Source organism: Aspergillus thermomutatus (genome assembly GCF_002237265.1).
Source record: "Aspergillus thermomutatus strain HMR AF 39 chromosome Unknown NODE_135, whole genome shotgun sequence".
In the NCBI taxonomy this organism is placed as follows: Eukaryota; Fungi; Ascomycota; class Eurotiomycetes; order Eurotiales; family Aspergillaceae; genus Aspergillus; species Aspergillus thermomutatus.
Genome location: NW_020798184.1, coordinates 7,248 through 27,258, shown reverse-complemented (window position 1 = coordinate 27,258; position 20,011 = coordinate 7,248). Strand labels below are relative to the sequence as shown.

The following is a 20,011-nucleotide window of genomic DNA, read 5'->3' as shown; positions in this document are numbered from 1 at the left end:
AGCAACGTTGTAAGTGGTATCATATTGTTAGAATAAAAAAAGAATAAAAAGTAAAAACTGACGACGCTCGTATTTCTTGGGTTCATTGCAAAGGATTGTGGAACGGAGTGAAGTCGGCAGCGCCAGAGTTAAAGGTTCGATCGCTAAGCATCCGAGCTTTGAGCGCGGCGCGAACGCCATCTGCATTCTGTTCTCCTTCGACCTTCATTTGATGAATCCGAATCAGTTTGCCATCTCTTGTGAACACGTACAGCCCCTTCGCTTGTTGGCGATCAATCGGATGGGCGCTGTCCACAAATGGCAAACCAGGAACAAGAGAGAATGCCTCGCAGCCCTTCAGCGTATCTACTTCCTCCATCTCGCTAAGAATTACTCTGCGTTGTTGGAGCGAAGGATTCCCGGAAGCAGGATCGCCAACTGCGAGGGTTTTGCTCCAGAGCGGACCGAGCACGCGTTTCCGCCTGTTGATGTCTTCCCATGACCAATTGACCCAGTCGATGTGTCGATCCTCTGGCTTGATCTTCGCCGCATGAATTAATGGCTCATCGCTCTGCGATGCACGCCAGCCTGCGTCTTCTGTCGGTGGGACAAACAATCCTTTACGAATGCCGTCCAAGAGGATCTCCGCTCCCTTTGGGGCAACGATGTTCAAAAGCTCCGGAACGGTGCATGCGTCAGGATTCGGTATCTCAAAACCGGGGGCTGGGGTCTGCTGAAGGATGACGCCGTGATCGAAATGCTTGAGATGTAGGGTTTGAAGCGTAACGCCGGTTTTAGTTCTCCCTGCTAGAAGAGTATGGTGTAGGGGGGCCGGACCACGGAAACTAGACATTCGCACGTTAGGTGAAGCCTCTTGAGGAACTGCCCAGGATTTTGAGGTGCGTACTCGGGAAGCAAAGATGGATGAACATTCAATCCACCGTACTTGGCGGCATTGAGGATTCGCGGAGGCACGAATAAGCCGAAGGACACAGCTACTATCAGATTGATGGGACCTCCGGGCAGTATTGGGGGCTAGCAGCGTCAGTACATAGTCTACCGAGTCAACGAGGACTATCAATTACCGCCCAGCCTTTGAATGTATCTATCTCGTGAATTGGAAGTGAAAGTTCCGTTGCGACCGCCTTGATGGGGACTATGCATCAGGTTGAATGAGTGAGCATATTTCCATGCACATTGATCCTTGACAGTGGACAATGTACCCTCCCGAATTTTCTTCAAACCCCTCCCTACTCTTTTTCCGGGTCTGCAAACAACGTCAATCGACGATATCCGATCTGGTCGTTTGAGATGTTCTTCGTGTAGAGCTTTCAAGGAAGCTATGCTGAACTCGTCAGCTCCGCAAAAGAGTATACGGAGAGGCTCGTATGTTTTCGTCGCAAGAAATCGATATCCAAAGCTGCGCTTCGGGAGAGCGCATCTGTAATGGCAGAGAGCCTCAGCTCTCGTGAGATGAATCATAGTCTGAACCTGCCCATGTCCTCCTGGGACGGGTTCTGTATTTGACTGTCGCAGTTGCAAAGCTCCACGCAGCTTTCCCGATGCTCGGCCACGTGATGTCACCATAACAACATGCCCAACTGATCTGCGCAACTCGTCTTCCAACAACATAGTCGTACTCAAGCGTGCCACATCTCTGTGAGCAGTGGCATGATCTGAACATGCGATGCCAGATAGCGACTTGACTTCAGCGGTTCCCGCGCAGCTCTCATTTCTTGCGATATACAACCCCCTCCTCGGACCGACAGACGAAAGTATCGGTGATCAGGTCGTTTTTTATACATCCAGAGCAGAGCGATTACGACGAAATGAACGATCTGCTGTTGGTAACGATGATGCAGAGTTTACTGAGGGGCGAAATGAGAGGTTGCGCCAGATAGGACTGGCGCAGGGAATGGTCAGCTTCGCCAGGTTCGGATCACACTCTTGCAGAGGCTGAACCAAGCTGAGCTGGTACTCCAGGAATTTCTCCGAAGGTAAATCAGTCGATTATGTGGAGACAGAAAAATCGACCGTTATACTACACGAATTGGAGGAGAATTGGTGGATACTAGCAGTAAGTAAGGTGTCGCCGGGCGTTCTGACTTGATGGCTGACGATGTGGTCACAGTCAATAGATCTCACTCGGCTTCCGAATGATTCAGCGAGCGGCGCTGCCTCCCAGCACGATACCTCTGGTGGTTCTCCTTTCTACTACTCCTCGAGAGAGATATGTCCGCCGCAACTCTTGGAACAACAGCTACGCCGGGCTCATTCCACGTTCCTCCTTCACCATGACTTTACGCTTCAGCGTCTGTACGACCGTGTTGGAAGATCCTCGTTTTGCAATTTTCTTGAGCGCTTTTGGGGCAAATTTGCATGGAGCTGGGACATTCTCCTGACCGGGAATCCCGCCGTTGAGATATATAATGGCATAAAGCTTTCTGCTGGCGGCGAGCTTGGAATCGGGGTGGGCGAGGAAGAATGGGGAAGTGGGGAGAGAGAGGTTCTTGAGGACTATGTGCTCAGAACAGATGGACTAGTGGATCTTGTCGTCTCCCGATTCGGCGATACTTCTTCCTCGGCGGAGAATTTAGCAACGTCAAAGAGGTCAGAGGATGCTGCTGATGCAGGTGAAGATCGAAGAAGTTGGCTCGGTTCGGACGTCTACCCTCGCCCATCAGACGGTGTCATATTCTCCGGAGTTGGCAACATCTCAAGATCTTCTCTGGTACAGGTCTCTCAGTGGATGGAATGGATCTTCAGATTTGGGTATGATGCGTATGGGGTGGGTGAGGACCCGACATCACCGCGACGACGCAAACGCCGGCGAGGACATCGTGGTCGATCAGCTGCGAAAGCCCTCAGTGTCTCAGCTAGTCGTACCGACAAATCCCAACTGATGACGACAAATCGCAGCTTTACCCCAGGGATACCTCCTCCCCTGGTAGTAGGAACATCGAAAGCTGCACAGGAGGCTGGACAAGGAACACGCCAAAGTAGCAGTGACAGCTCTCCTTCCAGGGGCGACAAGGGCAGTGATTGGATAGGTCTTGGATCAGACACTCTGGTCAAATATCTCACACTCGGATACGGCTCGTCTTGGAGTTTTTCGTCCGGCACAACCAGCACACATCCGCGCGTTGAGGCACTGAAGCGGGAAGAGAGTTCTTCAGACGCGAGGAAAGAGCACCAGTCTTCTGACTATGCCCAGGAGGCATCTGAAGAAAGCGCACCGAGGGTTAGCAACGACACTAAAGCCAAGAACCAGGCCAATGGAAAGTTCATTATTGGTCTACGTGATGACTCTGATTTTGTGGACTACCAATCCCCTGAAGATAATGGCCGGCATGACTCAACAGCCAACTTGACAGAGAAGATAGTTCAACGGACTCTGTATGTCCAACGAGCTGGTCGTTCAGGACAAAGTGCATCAGGTGAGCCTCGCTGTCTGAGCGTGACTTATTTGATACAGGAATGACCAAACGGCAGGTGATGCAGAATCCGTTGAGCTGCGGGTAGTGGTTTATGTCGTATGTTGAGTCCCGATACCAAGCCTCTTCATCGAGATGTCAGCTAATGTAACGAGCAGAATCAACCTTTTATATACACATTCCTTTTTGACCCTCAAGCGCCGTCCTTGAACGATGTCTCCCTCTACCAGAGCATTCGTCACCAACTCGGTCCCCTCCAGAAGCCACTGAGCAACTCCACATCACCTGCGAATGCCGCAGAACGCATTCTCATGTCCGAGAATGGGCTCGACGTCAACAAACGCTTCTCAAGCAAGAGCCTACCAGTCTACGATCTCGTTTACGATCTCGTTTACGACCCCACAAATCTGACCGTCCGGTCTTCGCTTCCGAATATTCCAGAGCTCGGATACTACTCTCTCGAGACCTCGCCATGGTCTCGCGTCGAGAGTCTCAACATTCACCAGCGCCTTTTGAGCACATACGCCGAAACCAGGTTGCGTCCCCTCGAACTCGAACGAACATGCAAGACCAGTCGCGGCTGGTGGATCGTTTGGGTACGAATCACTGACGCACAACCCCTGAACCATCAAGATGATCACGATTCAAGTATTAGCGAAGGCGAAGGTTTCTCTTCCCCTCCCGCTCGGGAAGCATTCCTGGTCCGCAAAGCAAGCGACCACGTCTCGCCAGCGGGGCATGCCCGCGGTGGCAGCGGGACACGATTCTTCAGAGATCTCGGGGGCGCCTCATCACCGGGACTGCAAGCCTCCGGCTCCGAGACGGGGCCGGGGAAACTTGTAGAGGGGCTGGGCCTTGATGCGAGACGATATATAGAGAATCTATTAAGCCTGAATAGATAATGTCATATACTCGAATTTAGGGACTTTTCTATCAGATTCCACATTTCTTCTCTCCATACTCACAGAAAGGCCCTCAATATCAAAAGGAGAAAGCGCGGTAAAACATGCACGACGGTCTCTACGCAGTACATGATTGTACTTTGACAAGTGACAGCAGATCTCTGCAAATATCCAGTTAGCCATGCATTTATCTATTTGTATCGATCTATTTAAATCAAGCACTATTGGGTCTCCACTCGTTAGACCGCCGCAAGTCCCCATTGAAAATAACACATAATCTGCTTAGTACTCTGTGTGGATGCAGGGATGGGTCTGATTCAGGAGTAATCCTGCTTACCAGAATACCAAAAGTGTCGTAGTACAACGTAATAGGTGTTTATCATGCTGCCTAGTTCTCCTGAACACATGGCTCTAACATGAACCTACGGAACTACCTCCAGTGTAAGATCGCATCACTCATCAATCCATACCCCAGACTTGGGTTGCCAATACACTACGTTGTCAAATGGAAGATAGAACTATCGACGTAGAAAGCAGTCAGGACGCAGGTAATACAAAATGGGTAACAGCATTATTATTAGTTGAGAGCCTGTGTACGTTGACACTTATCGCAACCATCTGACCTTGAAATCACTCGGACATCCTGAAACTCATGGACTATAGGATTGAACCTAGATTTGACTGACGGGATGTGAGCGTCAACGATCAACGACAGTTCCATGCATTCTCTTTAACCGAAAAAAGAAAGTATGAGACCCTTGCTGGAAATACCCGATGCGATAGGAATCGTCTATCATACCACGAGATTCCGACTCCCTTCCTTGATCAATTTCTCAGAGAGTATGTTGGCGGGACACACGCGAAAGAACGCCATCCTCAAATTGCTCACTTCCGAACCATGCGCCCTCTCAGTCGCGGGCGGCCCTCTCTTTCCCCCGTTGCTTGCTAGAAACCAAGCAATATTTCGCTGCTATAAGCAGCCGGGCAGCCCTGTAGACGCTAGGAGATCTTGAAGCGAGAGAATAAGGAAAACCCACAAGGTTATGAAGACAACGCCTCCCTAAGAAAATAATAGAAAGTCTGCAAAAGAAGAAAGTCGACCAACTGCATAGCCAGATAATTCCCATGAAGCTCTTGTGCCCGCAGTCGAACATTATCCACACTCGCACACAGGCACATTTGAACACGCCAACGGAGAGAACCCCCTCTCAGTGAAAAGAAGCAATCAGATATTGGAGACGCTGATCCGTTGATAAAATCTCCGAATGAAACACACCTTTTGCGAAGGAGACGAAAACTAGTTTACAAAATAGTGCACTTGCCCTTCTTCTTGTGGGTCTTGGTCAAGAGGGCAGCCCGGGTTGCAGCCTCGAAGACCTCACGAACACCCTCGTTGGTTCGTGCGGAGCATTCGAGGTACTTGTAGGCTCCAATCTTCTTGCGAACTTCCTCACCCTGAACGAATATGTCAATAATTTATAGAACAAGCTGATTTCCGTGAAGGACACATACCTGTTCAGTAGTGACTGGCTTCTGAGAGGTCTTGTGCAGCTCCTCAATGGTCTTGGGGTCATTACGAAGATCCTTCTTGCAACCAACGAGAATGATGGGGAGGCCTTGGCAGAAATGAAGAACCTCGGAGATCCACTATGGACGCTGTCAGCTCAGCCCCTATGTATTTGCACATGAACCACTGTCCCCCTCTTTCTTTTGTGTAAAAGAAGGGGACGGCTGGGCTAATATTCACCTTCTCCTGGACGTTGTCAAGGGAATCGGGGGAATCGATGGCGAAGCAGATCAGGATGACGTGGGAGTCGGGGTATGAAAGAGGACGAAGACGGTCATAATCTTCCTGACCAGCAGTATCCCAAAGGGCAAGTTCAACGTGCTTGCCATCAACCTCGACATCGGCGACGTAGTTCTCGAAAACAGTGGGGACGTAGACCTGAAAAATTGTGGAGTGTCAGATGATAAGAGTTCTTCAAGTATTGAACGGTGAAGTTGACTCGAATCGAGTATCAAGCATCGGAAGTACGATGATGGACGGCAAGGCTGGGGAAAGCTAACCTCAGGGAAGGTTCCCTTGGAGAAGACACTACCCAAAGAAAATCGGGATTAGCACATGCAAGAGAAAAGCTCGGTGCTGTTGATGATCATGATCGCCATAGGCTTGGAGAGTATATGAAACTTACATCAGAAGACAAGTCTTACCACAGGCACCATCGCCCACGATGACAAGCTTGCGGCGGATTTCAGCCATCTTGAAGAAAGGAGACAATGATCAGCGAATGATTTAAAAATCTAGTGATTGCAACGCAAATATGATGGATGCGTTGATGGGAAGTAACAGCAGAGGAGGCAGGAGTACTGTTGTAGGTAGATAAGTGATGGAATAGGCGGAGGGAGGTTGAGAGTAGAGAAAGGGACAAGTCAGGCGCCCGAGAGCAAAAAGGGTTATCACATACGGTGCAGGGGAGCAACAAGCGCAACGGCGCGGAACACTAAGAGATAGAGAGGTGTTGGAAAGAAAAGAAGAGGAAGAAGAGACAGAGAGGGAGAGGGAAACTTTGAATTAATTTGAAGCTATAGACAGAGAGAATCCCAAAAAAAAAACTGAGATGGAAAATGGATGATGGACAGTCTTTGATGAGGAAAGACAGTTGGTGGTGGTGATGGTTGGTGTCAAGTTTCAATGCTAAAGGGAAAGAGGTTTATCGGCGTTAATAATGAGGTTAGGTTGGTCTAACCCAAGGACTCGCTCTTGTTTCGTTTGGGCAATGTTTCGTTCTCCCAGCTGGTCCTCTTTCATTATTACCTAGGTATTATTAGAGTCCTATCATCCGCTCATGCTGCTGACTACTCTTTCCATCCTGTGACTAAGGCCAGCTAACCTTAGCTTAATGGACAGGACCACCTCATGAAACAAGTTGGCAAAGGTAAAATGGATGTAATTTTACCAGCCCCATCCAAGCAGTATGTGGCTGAGCCAGGAGGTGTTTCTTCCTTTCTACATTATGCATTTTATTTACAAACAGGATTTCTGATGTGTATTATAGACACAACTCTATGTGGTTGTCACTAGTCAGAATCTATGATGATAAAGGACACTACGGAGTATATCAACATCCTTTCACTCTGTGTCTATGGGATGAAGATGCTCTCCTTGATTACCTTGAGTCAGACTTACATTCTCACATTCAGATGCCTTCAACTGTTGCCTTGTCTCCTTGTTAAAGCCACTGTGGCTGAGACCCATCTGCTTACTCCACTTGGTTGATACATGCCTAGTACATCACAATGGACATCCGAGCTTGGATAAGGTAAGGTACTGTACTGTATGTATCATACCTAGGTACTGTAAGATGGGATACTTGGATCTCTCGACAGTCGACATATACAGTAGATAGTTGAAATATGTTCTCTTGTCTTGCTACTTATTCTTAAAGTAAATATATCAACTGTTAAGTAGTTACAACTTTCACATATGTCATTATTATTATTGCTTTTACTGATTTAATTCATGAATATGATCCTCATGATGGACCTGACTTGGGAGCATCAGGCATCTAATTGGTCCTTTCTATGCCTACTCACTTTCTCGAAACCTGAAGCTCTTCACCTGGGGCATCAGCTCCTCTGTATACTTCACATGTCAGCCATGAAGATTATTGACGCAATGATGGTTAAGCGGGTAGGGGTTTGCTGTTTGTAATAATATCAGCCTCGTTGGCATGTTGCTTCCTACTTCTCCAAAAGAATCAATGAAATCAAGCGCTGGAGTCCGTCTGGAAACTAAGACCAGGCGTATCCTTACCTCATCTATACCTGTGCAATGCCACAGCACTGGGAATATTTATCCATTTTGACTTCTGCTGTTCGTGCTTGGCAGTGACTTGCCCGATGTTCCAGACCTTATGATTGCTGCCTTGAACCGATATGAGTTCGATGACTTGACGGGATCTGCATTGGCTGAAATGATTGTTCTGCAAATGTGCAGACGCCACAGAATCGTTTTGCCTTATTCCTGCTCAGTATATATACATTGCCAGGTCCGGGTCTAGGATGTTGGCATGTTGCAGTGAAGCTCGAGGCGTTATTATTATTAGTGTTGCTTTTCCATCCTGATTGCCTGTCAGTTGCCATGAATAATGCTTATTTCATCTGAACGAACAGATGATTACTGGTATCTTACAGAGTATACTATCAAGAAGAAATACATGGCGGTGCAGAATCATCCGCCATAGCCCCCTAAGCAAGTGCCATACACTATCAATCCCGTACAAACTAACGTCATCACTGGAATTTATTATTTGGCTACCCCTTTAGCATTACGTTCCCCTGATAGAAGAATAACTCCTTCAGTGTTTGGTTATTTCAAAGTGGCTTGAGCACTCATGCCCACAGTCCCTCACTGAGTGGTCACACAATACCGAGGGTATTCATTCCCCAATAGAATGCACAGCCACTGATAAAAGCACAAGCAGGGGTCCTGCATCTTACATCGCTTTTCTTCTAGTCCTGATAGGAGATGAGAGGTATGCTATTTCTGAACAACAGCATACGCTTGGTCCAAAAGACAATCCCTTCATGCTTTTTGATTTGTCAAGCCGCATTTATCACTACATATGTGGTCATGCTCTAGTTTGTAATGAGGGCGCATTACACGTCAGAGCTTCAGAGACCTCTGGTTCGTCAGAAGCCTTTCAGCCTTTGCCTCATTATGCCAGAGGCCTGTTGAGCGTTTCCTGCCAGCGATAGAATGGATTTGCTCCGCTGCAGTATCTATACCGGATCATGAAGACGAGCGTCCGTCCTTGAAATTGTTCATAGTCGAATGCAGCGTGACTGTCTACACTGCTTGGTTCTTGGTTGGGATCTGTTCCATATACCAAAACACGGTGCTCTTTTCGATGATCGAGGTACACTCAGCTTAGGGTAAAACAGATCTACACATACCCGTTTTATCGCCTGATCAACCCGGAGAGGAACGTCTCTCATTGGGGAGTACTTCCACTCGGGATGTACGGACTTCAGCTCCATGAGATAAGCCATTGCAACCGGTCCATGGCGAACTGTCCGGCATGGATCGTGTTCCGTGCAAGGTGATAAGGCCCTTGACATGCCGCGTCGCCTCCGTGAAACTGGATTTGCTGTCATATCACCTCTTCTAGAATCCATTTATCTGGCAATGGCTGTGTATGCCAGGTGAAAAGCCTCGTTCTCGCAGATTTGAGCTGGTTCGAGTCATTCCAGGTCATAGACGAATTGCACTGGATGAAGACACAACATGGTGTGATCGTGGGCGTAAGACCCTGCATAAAGTGCGGTTACGATAGAGCTAGCTTGACTTATAGAAAAACTTTTGATAATGATAAAAGCTCTATAGAGCCAGAAAGATATACTAGTATGCCGGAAATGCAATCCTTCTACTGTGTCCGATGTCGAGGGAACGGACCCATACACTCCAGGATAACCGTCTGGCTGGTATGATTATAATGCTTTCTGAGTAAAGTGTTTATCGGGGAGGTCGTGCAATGGTGTCCGTGATTTGCCGGGAGTAGACGATGTACCGCGACATTTACGAAATATCCAATTGAATGCGAAGTTGGACTTCATCCATGATCTATATATTTCGTCGGTATCTTCTGTCATAACCAGTGATAGGATATAAGAGATTCGATAACCAGCATAGAAGTTGTCATATCAGTCGAAGGGTTTAACTACTATTACAGAAGGGTCCACACTGATCTGAAAAGCACTAGGATAACTCGAAGACTGGAGACAAAACCTTCTTTACACTGTTGATAATGCGTTTGGAGGAAGTAGAATATCCGACGCCTCCCATTGGTCCTTCATAACCTCCAACGCACTGCTGGTCACGTGCACCCAGAAGCCGCAATTTTCCCTTCCCGAGTCATATCTCAGGAATTGTTGGTGATCCACAATTGGCCATTGCTAGGACAGCATCATTCAAGATGCAGAAAATTATCCGCAGGACAGCCTTAGCGAGGAATCAGGCTCAGCGAAAGGCAGTTCGAGCGGCCAAGGATGCCGAGCGTGAAGAATTCAAAGATGCGTTGAGACAGCGCTTCGCCTTTAACCGCATAGAACTCGACAATATCCGCGCCGAGAGATTACGACGCCGTGAAGACTGGATGCGAGGACCTCTCGCTCCAAAGCGTGATGCGGGCCTTGATGGAAAGACTTTTGGTTCTCTGAGCCCACAGGCGATGAATCCTCCGACCATTCCCAAGCACTTGCGCAGAAAGTACATCAACGTCGCTGCGGGAGACCGGGTGTGTATCATGAAGGGCAGAGACAAGGGCAAGATCGGCGAGGTCATTAAGGTGGATCCAAACAATGAGACTGTGATGGTCAAGGACCTCAACATGGTGCGTTTTTACGGTTGCATATGATCGCAATGACTGCCTACTAAGAACGGGTCATTTCTGCAGGCCGACGTGCATTTCCCCGAGTGGTTGAACGAGCAGTACGGAAACAAGACCCCCTTCAACTCAGTAAACCTGCCAATCTCGCTTGATGATGTCCGACTCGTGGTCGCTCTTGATGACCCGGAGACGGGCATCACGCGGGACGTCTTGGTTGAGCACGTTTATGGAGGAGAGCCCATACTCGAGAGAGAATACGGCACAGACACGCCGAAACACACCAGATATATTGCTGGCGAAAACATAGAGATTCCATGGCCCCGCAGCGAACCCGCCACAATGAAAGATGAAGAATGGGACACACTCCGTATGGAAGTTGAGACGCCGACATGGATTCCTTCATTGCACAACGCCCCGTTCCCTCCTAGCGTCCTCGACGAGCTCCGCAACCCATTCTCCAAGTACCGGACGAGGCACGACCCTGAATGGGTTGAATCGAAGAAGATGGAGGACCTCAGAAGGGAGTATCTTCAAAGCAGGTCTTTGATGACACCCAAGGGCGAACTCCTCGCCATGTTGCGGGCTAAGAAGGCCGAGCGTATGAGCGCCAGACGGGACGCCGACGGAAATTTTATCATGGACGACCAGACGGCTGGTTTCATTGAGAATTTCATGAAGCAGAATGCGGCGAAGAAAGCTGGGTCTTCTGCCTAGATTCCATATGATGTTCTATTGGGGATACTGTATTCAACCTTTCTTCTTGTGATTCAACTGCGTGTATACAACTGTACTGTAGCATAAGGCAATAAGATCAATTTGACAATGGAAACCAAGTACTTTTGTTTGCTCAGTGCGCCATGCCAATATTGTTGTGATGCAACACAATGGCTATTCAATAGCTTATCGCGACCGTCATATGAATAGACTGGAGATAGAGGAGCGATCATCTCGAGCGATTTGCCGCCAGGAAGGCCCGTGGACCTTTATCCCATCCCATCTATCCGCACTCCGAATCTGTCTCTCTCATCCTTCCTCCCAACCCACAAAAAAGCTTCAGCCCCGTCTTCGCTATTTCTTCAGTTATTTGGGGCTGTAGCTTGTAATTATACCGTCATGTCTTTTGCCACAATTAACCGATCTGCTACGAAAACTCTTCTGGCCAGTATCCCTGCCATTGAAGATGCCTTCGCTGCCGAACCTTCTTTGAAGAAACGAGTTTATGATGCGATTGGTACGCACACTCTCGCAATCCTGGATTTCTATCAGGCCTTTGCACTTATAAGATCCTGCTGGGAAGCATAAGCTAACATGTATCATTTTTTTTTCCCTTAACAGAGAATACCCCGCAATATGTACCTCTTTTCGAGGATATCGCTAAATATACCACCAGCCTGCTGGCCAGGCACGCAAATTCACCCACACAGCCCGTAGAGGCCGACGAAGGCCCTGCCGCAAAGAAACGGAAGCTCCAGAACGGCAATGTCGCAGGCAATGCACAGTCTCCAGGCGATGTTAAGGCGGAAGCGTCCTTACAATTCTACATGCAGGATGTGTCCTTTGCTATACCGCAACGGAAGAAGCTCACCCTCGAGGTAACTGCCGGGCGCGGTTTTCTGCGCGCGCGGAACCAAACATCAAAGGAAGTGGAGTTTGGTGTTCCATTGGATAGAATACGTGAGTTCTGAACGCGTTGTGCTTGGTCGCTAGAGAGTGCTGATGTTGTCCGTGGCGGTTGATAGGACATGTTTTGTGCCTTCCAGTGCCCGAAAAGTCTCAACGGCAATTCAACTTCTGTATCATCCCGCAATACAGCGATGGCATCAATCCGCCTCCGGAAGGCGAAGAAGTGTTCGAGTCTATGGTATGGACTGTCTCCGATGGACCGGCTAAGGCTGCATTCTCCGGGAATGGGCAGCAGGTTGGCACTGGTGATGGAGAGACAGCTGAGGCCTTGGTCCGACGGATGTTGAATGAGAATCTATCGCATACTAAGGTCGTCCGTCCGGATGAGAGACAGTTTGTGAGTGCTATGCCAGAGGCGCATCGAAAGGGGGAGAAGGCCTATCATGTCAAAGCCTTCCGTGGTAGCAAAGAAGGTATGTGATCTTTTTAATACTGATCCTCGTCGGTGAGCTAATCATATCCTTCAGGCTATCTTTTCTTGCTCTCTACGGGTATTTTCTTCGGTTTCAAGAAGCCGTTGGTCTTCTTTGCCTTTGAGAACATTGAGTCGATCTCATACACTTCAGTCCTCCAGCGCACTTTTAACCTCAACATCGCGGTGCGACCCCACAATGGTGCTGAAAACGAGACGCAGGAATTCGAGCTCTCTATGATTGATCAGGCTGATTATGCTGGTATTGATGCATATATCAAGAAGCATGGTCTACAAGACGCGAGTCTGGCAGAGGCGCGACGTGCTAAGCGCTACAATCTCAATGGAGTCAAGGCGGAGGAAGATGCCGCTGGCACCGCTGACGGCAATGCTGCGGAGGAGAGCGAATTACAAAAGGCACAGCGCGAGCTCGAAGATCAGGAGGATGAGGATGAAGAAGACTATGATCCCAGCAGTGACGGCGAGAGCGATGGTAGTGGCTCGAGCAGCGAGGAAGACGAGGACGGGGATGAAGAAGGCGACGAAGACGAGGAAGGGCAAGACCTTGTTGCGGCCGAGCTTGGGAGTGAAGCAGAAGACGTAGCCGAGGACGAACTGTGATGTTGGTCTCAAATCTGTGCCACTATCTCTCGTCCGCTGGGTGCAAACAAGGTCATTGTCATGTTTGACTGGCCCTTTGCGTCCTTGCAATTGATACAAAGTGCATCCGATGCTTTCCCCTCGTTCCTCACTAAATCATCTTGTCTACAGTAACCTTAGTCACAAGCCGCGTAGATAGATCGAGTCCGGTTCTTATGGAACATGAATAACTGATGTGTGACAGTAGTTACAAAGACATCATGCATGATCAATGCGTGCCCTGGCTTGCGCAGGTAACCATCATCCAATAAGATATTGATATGAACCCAATTCCGCGTTTCGGGTCAAAACGGTCTGATAGATTCGAATGGCCCACACACAAAGGGACAAGAACAGAGATGAAGTTATTATGGCATCATATAGTGGGTCAACGGACGTGTCAGATCCTGCTTGCTTTTGTCCCATTGATGATACCGTGTACATTGATGGAGCTTGCAGGTTCACTTATCAAAAATATCGTGCAGTCGGACGGTCAATCTTTTCCTGTCAATTCCTCGTCTACATTCTGTATTTGGATCAGGATTTCTATGAACCACCTAGTCGATAGGTATTATTATTTGGGGCTCTTCCCGTTCGACCATCCTTAATGAATTGAGATCCCGCCGAAGGAAACATAACATACCCCCAGAAGTGCTTCCAGATCAATAAAGAGTCAGAAGCATCCGATCGTTTGTACCAGTCAGTATTAGAGAGAGGTACCTTAAATTGAGTAGATAAAATACACTCATTTGCCGCCCTACAAGTGAGAATAGGTACCTTACCTTCACCTCCGCTGGTCAGGTACACAACGGTATCAGGGGCTGATCATCCATGTCTGAAGCGTCTCCGCCGCGGCAATGCCAACTCAGGCTGTTGTTGTCGCCATACGAACAACTGTCGATTCGCAAACCATCGATTGCTGGCGCTTATCAACGGTCCTTGAACTGATAGACTATCACTGGTACAGTCTAGGGAAGCTGAGGGCAGAATCATATCATAAACACATACAAGTAGGTGTATGTACTCCGTACTTGCCAGGTCGAGTCAGGTTACACAATGTTACATACCATACAGGTAGGTACTGACGAACCTAAATACCATGTGACATTCCGCAGCACAAGCAAGTTGTCTGCAGGGACCTGCTTGATAGTCTCAATATGATGAGAAATGATAGTAACCACAGTAACAAAAGGTCCTAATCAGTTCAAAATTCTAAATCAACTCCCTTACACAAATCTGCGACTTATCAAATTCAAGATCTTATGATGGCTTCTGGATTGTTTCCTTTTATGTACTCAATCGGGATGACTGGATCCCACTCATTTTTAATACTCGGAGTGCTACTTCACGCACTAGATAGATAGTCTACAAGCTCGGAGCTCCAGCTCTCTGTTGAGCTAGTCTCATTATTTACTGGCTCATCACTAGCAGACTTGAGACTGACTAGACCAGCTCCCGTCTGGCCAGAATAATCCACTCCGGCTTTTCCATTGTTGATTGTTATGAGCGCTAAATGGTGAGTCCCTGAGCCAAAGCTGTCCCGAGTCCAATACATCGGACAAAGTACGTACGGAAAATAATTACGGAGTGTCAGGTTACCGCTTTTCCTTTCCTTAACTGTCCCCTGTGAGTTTGTCCATCGCCCCCTTCCTCACTGGGTGATAATACTATGGTATGGTCGCTTTTTCGCCCCTTAACTACAGGGGATTGAGGGTCTCAGCTGATAGTACCCAGGAGGTACCGTAAGGTAAATTGATTGAGTAATGTACGGGTAGATACAGTACGGAGAACATGCATGGATTTAGATGATATTGACACATCTGTTGAAAAATTACTGTTCCGTGGCTGTACAATACTGGCCGGTACATCGGGGGCGGTACAGGAAGGTACCTCTAACTCGACCAGTGACAGTCGCTCTCAAGAATTCTTCCGCTCAGCCAAATCATCCAACCAAATCCCTTTCTCTGCCTGAAAGTCTGCTGTCTTCCAATTTCTCGCTCACTCTCGGATCTTAGGTACTTGGTACGTATTGGCAGTACTGTCTAGTCTCAGTTGGGTCTCTCTATCCAAAGTCCAAACTCTGGCTCTCCCTCTCTCCGCCTCATTATTTCCATTTCCTTTCCCTCTCCCTCCTCCTCCATAGGTACCTACTAGTAGTCTAAATCCTGTCCTGCGCTTCTGACTGGTGTACACTGCGTGGTCCCCCCATTCTAACCACTCATCGTCCTCCATCTTTCTCCGTTTCCTCTTCTCTTTTTGTCCAACTCCCCTTCTTCCTCTCTCCTTCTCCTTCACCTGCCGATTCTCCCCTCTCTCCTCCAGCTCTCCAATCTTCCTATCAACCGCTGCACAGTGCGGCTTATCGTGCTGCCACGCAGTTGGTTTGTTGGTTCCTGGGAGTTACCTTTTTTTTCCTTATTTCTTCTTCCACATCCTCCCCATTTTCCACATTGTTCGCCCGACGCTATCATTGCCAGTGTGCAGCCCCAAGTCTCAGTCCGCGGAGTAACCTACTCGACTTCTCCTCGCCCTGTTCACAAGGCCTGAACAATCCCAAACAATTTTTTCTCTTTCCCAGATCATCTGTATCACCGTTGCGATCGTCTCTAGCGGCCCTGGGCTTGTTGTCAATTGTTCGCCTCGCCTTTTGTTCTCAAGACCGATTTAGCCGTACGTCGAACTCGTTTATGAATGGTCCGGCTTGGTGAAGGAATAATACCTGTGCTTATTCTGCGTGGCTCGACGATCCTCTGTGAGTAGTCTAGCAAGTTTCGGGTTCAAGTTGTATGTTTTTGATGTCAATATTTACTCGCCATTTCTTGGTCGTTTCAGTTGCTGACGGCTCAATTGAATGCAGCTCGTCTTCCACGTGATAAAATATCGAAGGGGTTCTCCACAGTCGTCACTTCGAAGTCGATTTAACCTGATATCAAAACACGGTTGCGAACATGGCATCTTCGTCGTCCAACGTTGTTGGAGTTCATTATAGAGTGGGGAAGAAGATTGGTGAAGGATCTTTCGGTGTTATTTTCGAGGGTACAAACCTCTTGAATAACCAGCAGGTGGCTATCAAGTTTGTACGTTTTACTCGAACTCAAGGCTGAATCCTATGACTCCTAATGGTCTGACTATCATAGGAACCACGCAAGAGCGATGCACCTCAACTGCGCGATGAGTACCGGACATACAAGATCTTGGTCGGATGCCGTAAGTCCTCAAAAGAATACGAAGGCCGACCAATAATTCTGACTCGACTACAGCTGGCATTCCCAATGTCTACTACTTTGGCCAGGAAGGTTTGCACAACATCTTGGTCATTGATCTTCTTGGTCCTAGTCTTGAAGACCTCTTCGACCATTGCAATCGTCGCTTCACTGTTAAGACCGTAGTGATGGTCGCCAAGCAGATGGTGCGTGCTGTGTTTTTACACCTGCTGCGTGCTCGATACTAACTGTATTACCAGCTTTCGCGTGTCCAAACAATCCACGAAAAGAATCTGATCTATCGCGATATCAAACCTGACAACTTCCTCATCGGACGACCAGGCACCAAGGCTGCCAACGTGATTCACGTCGTTGACTTTGGCATGGCTAAGCAATACAGAGATCCCAAGACCAAGCAGCACATCCCCTATCGTGAACGGAAATCGCTGTCCGGTACAGCGCGTTATATGAGTATCAACACCCATCTGGGACGGGAACAATCACGACGTGATGATTTGGAAGCTCTGGGCCACGTCTTCCTCTACTTCTTGCGAGGTGGTCTTCCCTGGCAGGGGCTGAAGGCAGCGACCAACAAGCAAAAGTATGAGAAGATCGGAGAAAAGAAGCAAACAACTGCCATCAAAGATCTCTGCGAAGGATATCCAGGTATTTATTGTTCAGCAAGCCGTAGGCGTTTGACGGAACTGACTTTGTCATGCAGAGGAATTCAACAAGTACCTTACCTACGTCCGCAACCTCGGTTTCGAAGACACACCCGACTATGACTACCTGCGGGACTTGCTTACCCAAGCTCTCAAGAACGCTGGCGAAGTGGAGGATGGAGAGTATGACTGGATGAAGCTGAACGGCGGCAGGGGCTGGGAATACAAGTCGTATTCGTCCCAGCAGCAGCTGCAGCATAATCTTCCCAATTCGTCTGCCCGTGAGCTCCATGCACAGCAGCTCCGCGGCGGCCAGAGGCCTGGCGTTACTGCAGACCGTTTAAACGCCGCGCAGCCCCCGCCCCCATCTCCAGCGAAACCCGGAGCTGGGAAGACGCGCGACCGGCCAAGCGCCTCCGGCGGAATGCCGCCGAAACGGCAGAGCGGGGGTCTGGATGCGACAACACCGACAGCGTCGACCCAGGCGCAGTTCCAGAACTCGAACGCGAATCTGTCCGGTCGCATGGGAAGTCCCGCGAATCACACGAAGAACAGCCAGCAAGGCCAGGGCACTCAGGGCAACAATGACCCGCAGCCTACTTTCGTCCAAAAATTGATGAAAGCGCTGTGCTGCGGTAGGTGATGAATCTGTCAAGTTCCCAAGTGTCATGCCTCCCTGCTTATACAAGCTTCCAGGTTGACACAAGGTTCATCGACGGTGTCTCTGTAATTCTATATCACGCTATGGTCATGTTGATCATTCAACGCTCTTTTCTCTTTGTGTCACAATTTTGGGGGGGTTGCTTGAAAGGCAGCATGCTCTTGCGATTCCTATTTTTCTACCAGGGATATATTACCCTCCTGGTTCGGATCTAGCCGGCTATACAGGCACCGCTCGCAGATGAGTGCACCATGGCGGGGGAGGTTCCATGCTCTTCTTTCACCCTTTCTCTCTTCTGTCATCATTGGGTCTCGGTTCTGGATCACAGAACCGCCCTGTCTACCTATATCTTGATCTGATGACACCTTTTGCTCGAGCTTGCAGCTTGACCTGCCCATTGAACGAGGAGCTCTTCGCGCCCTCCCTACCGAATACTCCGTCATCCTCACAAACATCATAGTCATCATTCATTTCATGGTGCTACGGCTCGGAACGGCGAACTTTGAGAATTTGTCTTTGCCCTTGCATTTGTGTGTTTTTGTCTAGTTTTTCCATTGCGCATTTCTGGCATCAGCCATTTAATATTAGATCTCTATTTCCGTCTTGTTTGTTGCCGCAGTTTATTTGATCGCAGCCCTGATTCTCGCCGCGTTTCTCCTCACTCGCCTCATCGCATACCACCTCCTACCGTCTCTGTGCGGCTTGCCGTGGCTGTCCTTCGATGATAATTCTAATGACCGAGGAAGAAGCGGCGTTTGTGCATTTGATGGAAGAGTCCTCCCGCCTGGATCGGGCAGTCACTCTGTTTTTTTACGCGAAGCTTAGCATATAAATGTTTGAATATGTTCAACGTGGGATGCGCCATTGGTCATGGTGTTCATCCTCCTAAAAGCGGCCTGTGGCTGTCTCCTTGTCTTCTCGTTCGTCCTTGCTCCTCAGCGTCTGTCCGCAGGGAGTCCCCGGATGTGATTTTGTGCTTGGTTCGTGCTCCGTTGTCCTGCCTGTTCTCCCTCAATTGTGCTCTGTGCTGTTTGTCATGCCTTCTCTTGCTCCTTGTCATCTCCCGAGTCTATATGACTTGCAGGAAAGGAATGAACTGCCACAGAGGGAACATGTTCGATATATGCTTCTGTCCTATAATACCGCGTCTGAATTTAATCTTTGCGCCTGTATTCATGTTTGAGCAGCGGGTTGGTTCTGTGGAGATAGCGTCCATCTGTTTCTTCCTGACGGTGCTTTTAAAATCGTGTCTACATTTACACATGCAACAGCTGGCGAGCGAGAGCTGGCGTAGAGTATCGAGCAATTATTACCTAGTCATCAACCAGTCTGTACTTCACTGACACCAATGACAACCGACCGACTTGCTGAGTATGCTTCGGGATCCCCATAAGAAACCTAGCTTTTTATTGTTTGAGTGGTTAAGTGTTATATGGCCTCTTTAAGAGAATCAATTGTTGGAACCTAGACTATGGAACTGACAAGAGAGGTAGCTAGCTCAAGACATTGGAATCGAAAGGACAATGCTTGCAGCTGGAAGACTACCCATGCCATAGTACGGCCATCCACACTCCACGAAAGTCCTTCGACATAGGTACTGTTTGCTCACTGCTACCTACGTGCCCCGTCCCTCCACCAGAGGACGTAAATGTATGCGCCTTGGGGAAGATCATCAACCATAGGGTGGTCGGGCTGGTCTTTCATCTCCTCAGTCCGTCGACGACTCGACAGTCGACAGTCGACATACTAATGGAAACTTTGTCCCGACATCAGAGGCAAGAATCGGACGATCTTATGGCAGGGATCCTAGATAGGCACCCAGTGGTCTGATGTGACTCTTCAGTGTTCGGCTGTGTTCAGTGCACGTACACACTCTATTGCTAGTAGCTGCTCCATACACCGACGAGAGAACGCCGGCGACTAAATGATGAAGTGCAGCGATCGACAGAGAGGATCCCTGTCTTGGGCGTGCCGATTGGGGATTGCCCACGGACTAACTACCCCCCGTTACTGATGGTGTTGAGGGGGTAATTCTGCAAGAAGTAGT

General features: G+C 48.7%; 6 protein-coding genes across 6 annotated transcripts; 4 read left to right on the top strand and 2 right to left on the bottom strand.

The window, feature by feature from the left end:
• Positions 1–82: 82 nt before the first annotated feature.
• On the bottom strand, positions 83–832 carry CDV56_103711 (methionyl-tRNA formyltransferase; the record flags this gene model as incomplete). Its single annotated transcript, XM_026757330.1, has 1 exon — positions 83–832. One exon carries the CDS (start codon positions 830–832, stop codon positions 83–85), a length of 750 nt encoding a protein of 249 aa, XP_026613244.1.
• An 834-nt stretch (positions 833–1,666) lies between these two features.
• On the top strand, positions 1,667–4,315 carry CDV56_103347 (uncharacterized protein; the record flags this gene model as incomplete). Its single annotated transcript, XM_026756966.1, has 5 exons — positions 1,667–1,911; positions 1,963–2,056; positions 2,111–3,375; positions 3,455–3,512; positions 3,572–4,315. 5 exons carry the CDS (start codon positions 1,667–1,669, stop codon positions 4,313–4,315), a joined length of 2,406 nt encoding a protein of 801 aa, XP_026613243.1.
• A 1,302-nt stretch (positions 4,316–5,617) lies between these two features.
• Positions 5,618–6,575, bottom strand: rho1 (Rho family GTPase RHO1; the record flags this gene model as incomplete). Its single annotated transcript, XM_026756708.1, has 5 exons — positions 5,618–5,770; positions 5,828–5,962; positions 6,063–6,260; positions 6,383–6,410; positions 6,508–6,575. 5 exons carry the CDS (start codon positions 6,573–6,575, stop codon positions 5,618–5,620), a joined length of 582 nt encoding a protein of 193 aa, XP_026613242.1.
• A 3,715-nt stretch (positions 6,576–10,290) lies between these two features.
• On the top strand, positions 10,291–11,418 carry CDV56_102490 (mitochondrial 54S ribosomal protein uL24m; the record flags this gene model as incomplete). The annotated part of the gene is made up of 2 exons (XM_026756109.1): positions 10,291–10,707; positions 10,771–11,418. 2 exons carry the CDS (start codon positions 10,291–10,293, stop codon positions 11,416–11,418), a joined length of 1,065 nt encoding a protein of 354 aa, XP_026613241.1.
• Positions 11,419–11,817: 399 nt separating this feature from the next.
• On the top strand, positions 11,818–13,420 carry rtt106 (putative negative regulator of DNA transposition (Rtt106); the record flags this gene model as incomplete). Its single annotated transcript, XM_026755855.1, has 4 exons — positions 11,818–11,935; positions 12,040–12,378; positions 12,444–12,800; positions 12,855–13,420. 4 exons carry the CDS (start codon positions 11,818–11,820, stop codon positions 13,418–13,420), a joined length of 1,380 nt encoding a protein of 459 aa, XP_026613240.1.
• A 2,966-nt stretch (positions 13,421–16,386) lies between these two features.
• On the top strand, positions 16,387–17,946 carry CKI1 (casein kinase I; the record flags this gene model as incomplete). The annotated part of the gene is made up of 5 exons (XM_026755232.1): positions 16,387–16,515; positions 16,576–16,645; positions 16,699–16,847; positions 16,902–17,307; positions 17,363–17,946. 5 exons carry the CDS (start codon positions 16,387–16,389, stop codon positions 17,944–17,946), a joined length of 1,338 nt encoding a protein of 445 aa, XP_026613239.1.
• Positions 17,947–20,011: the final 2,065 nt, after the last annotated feature.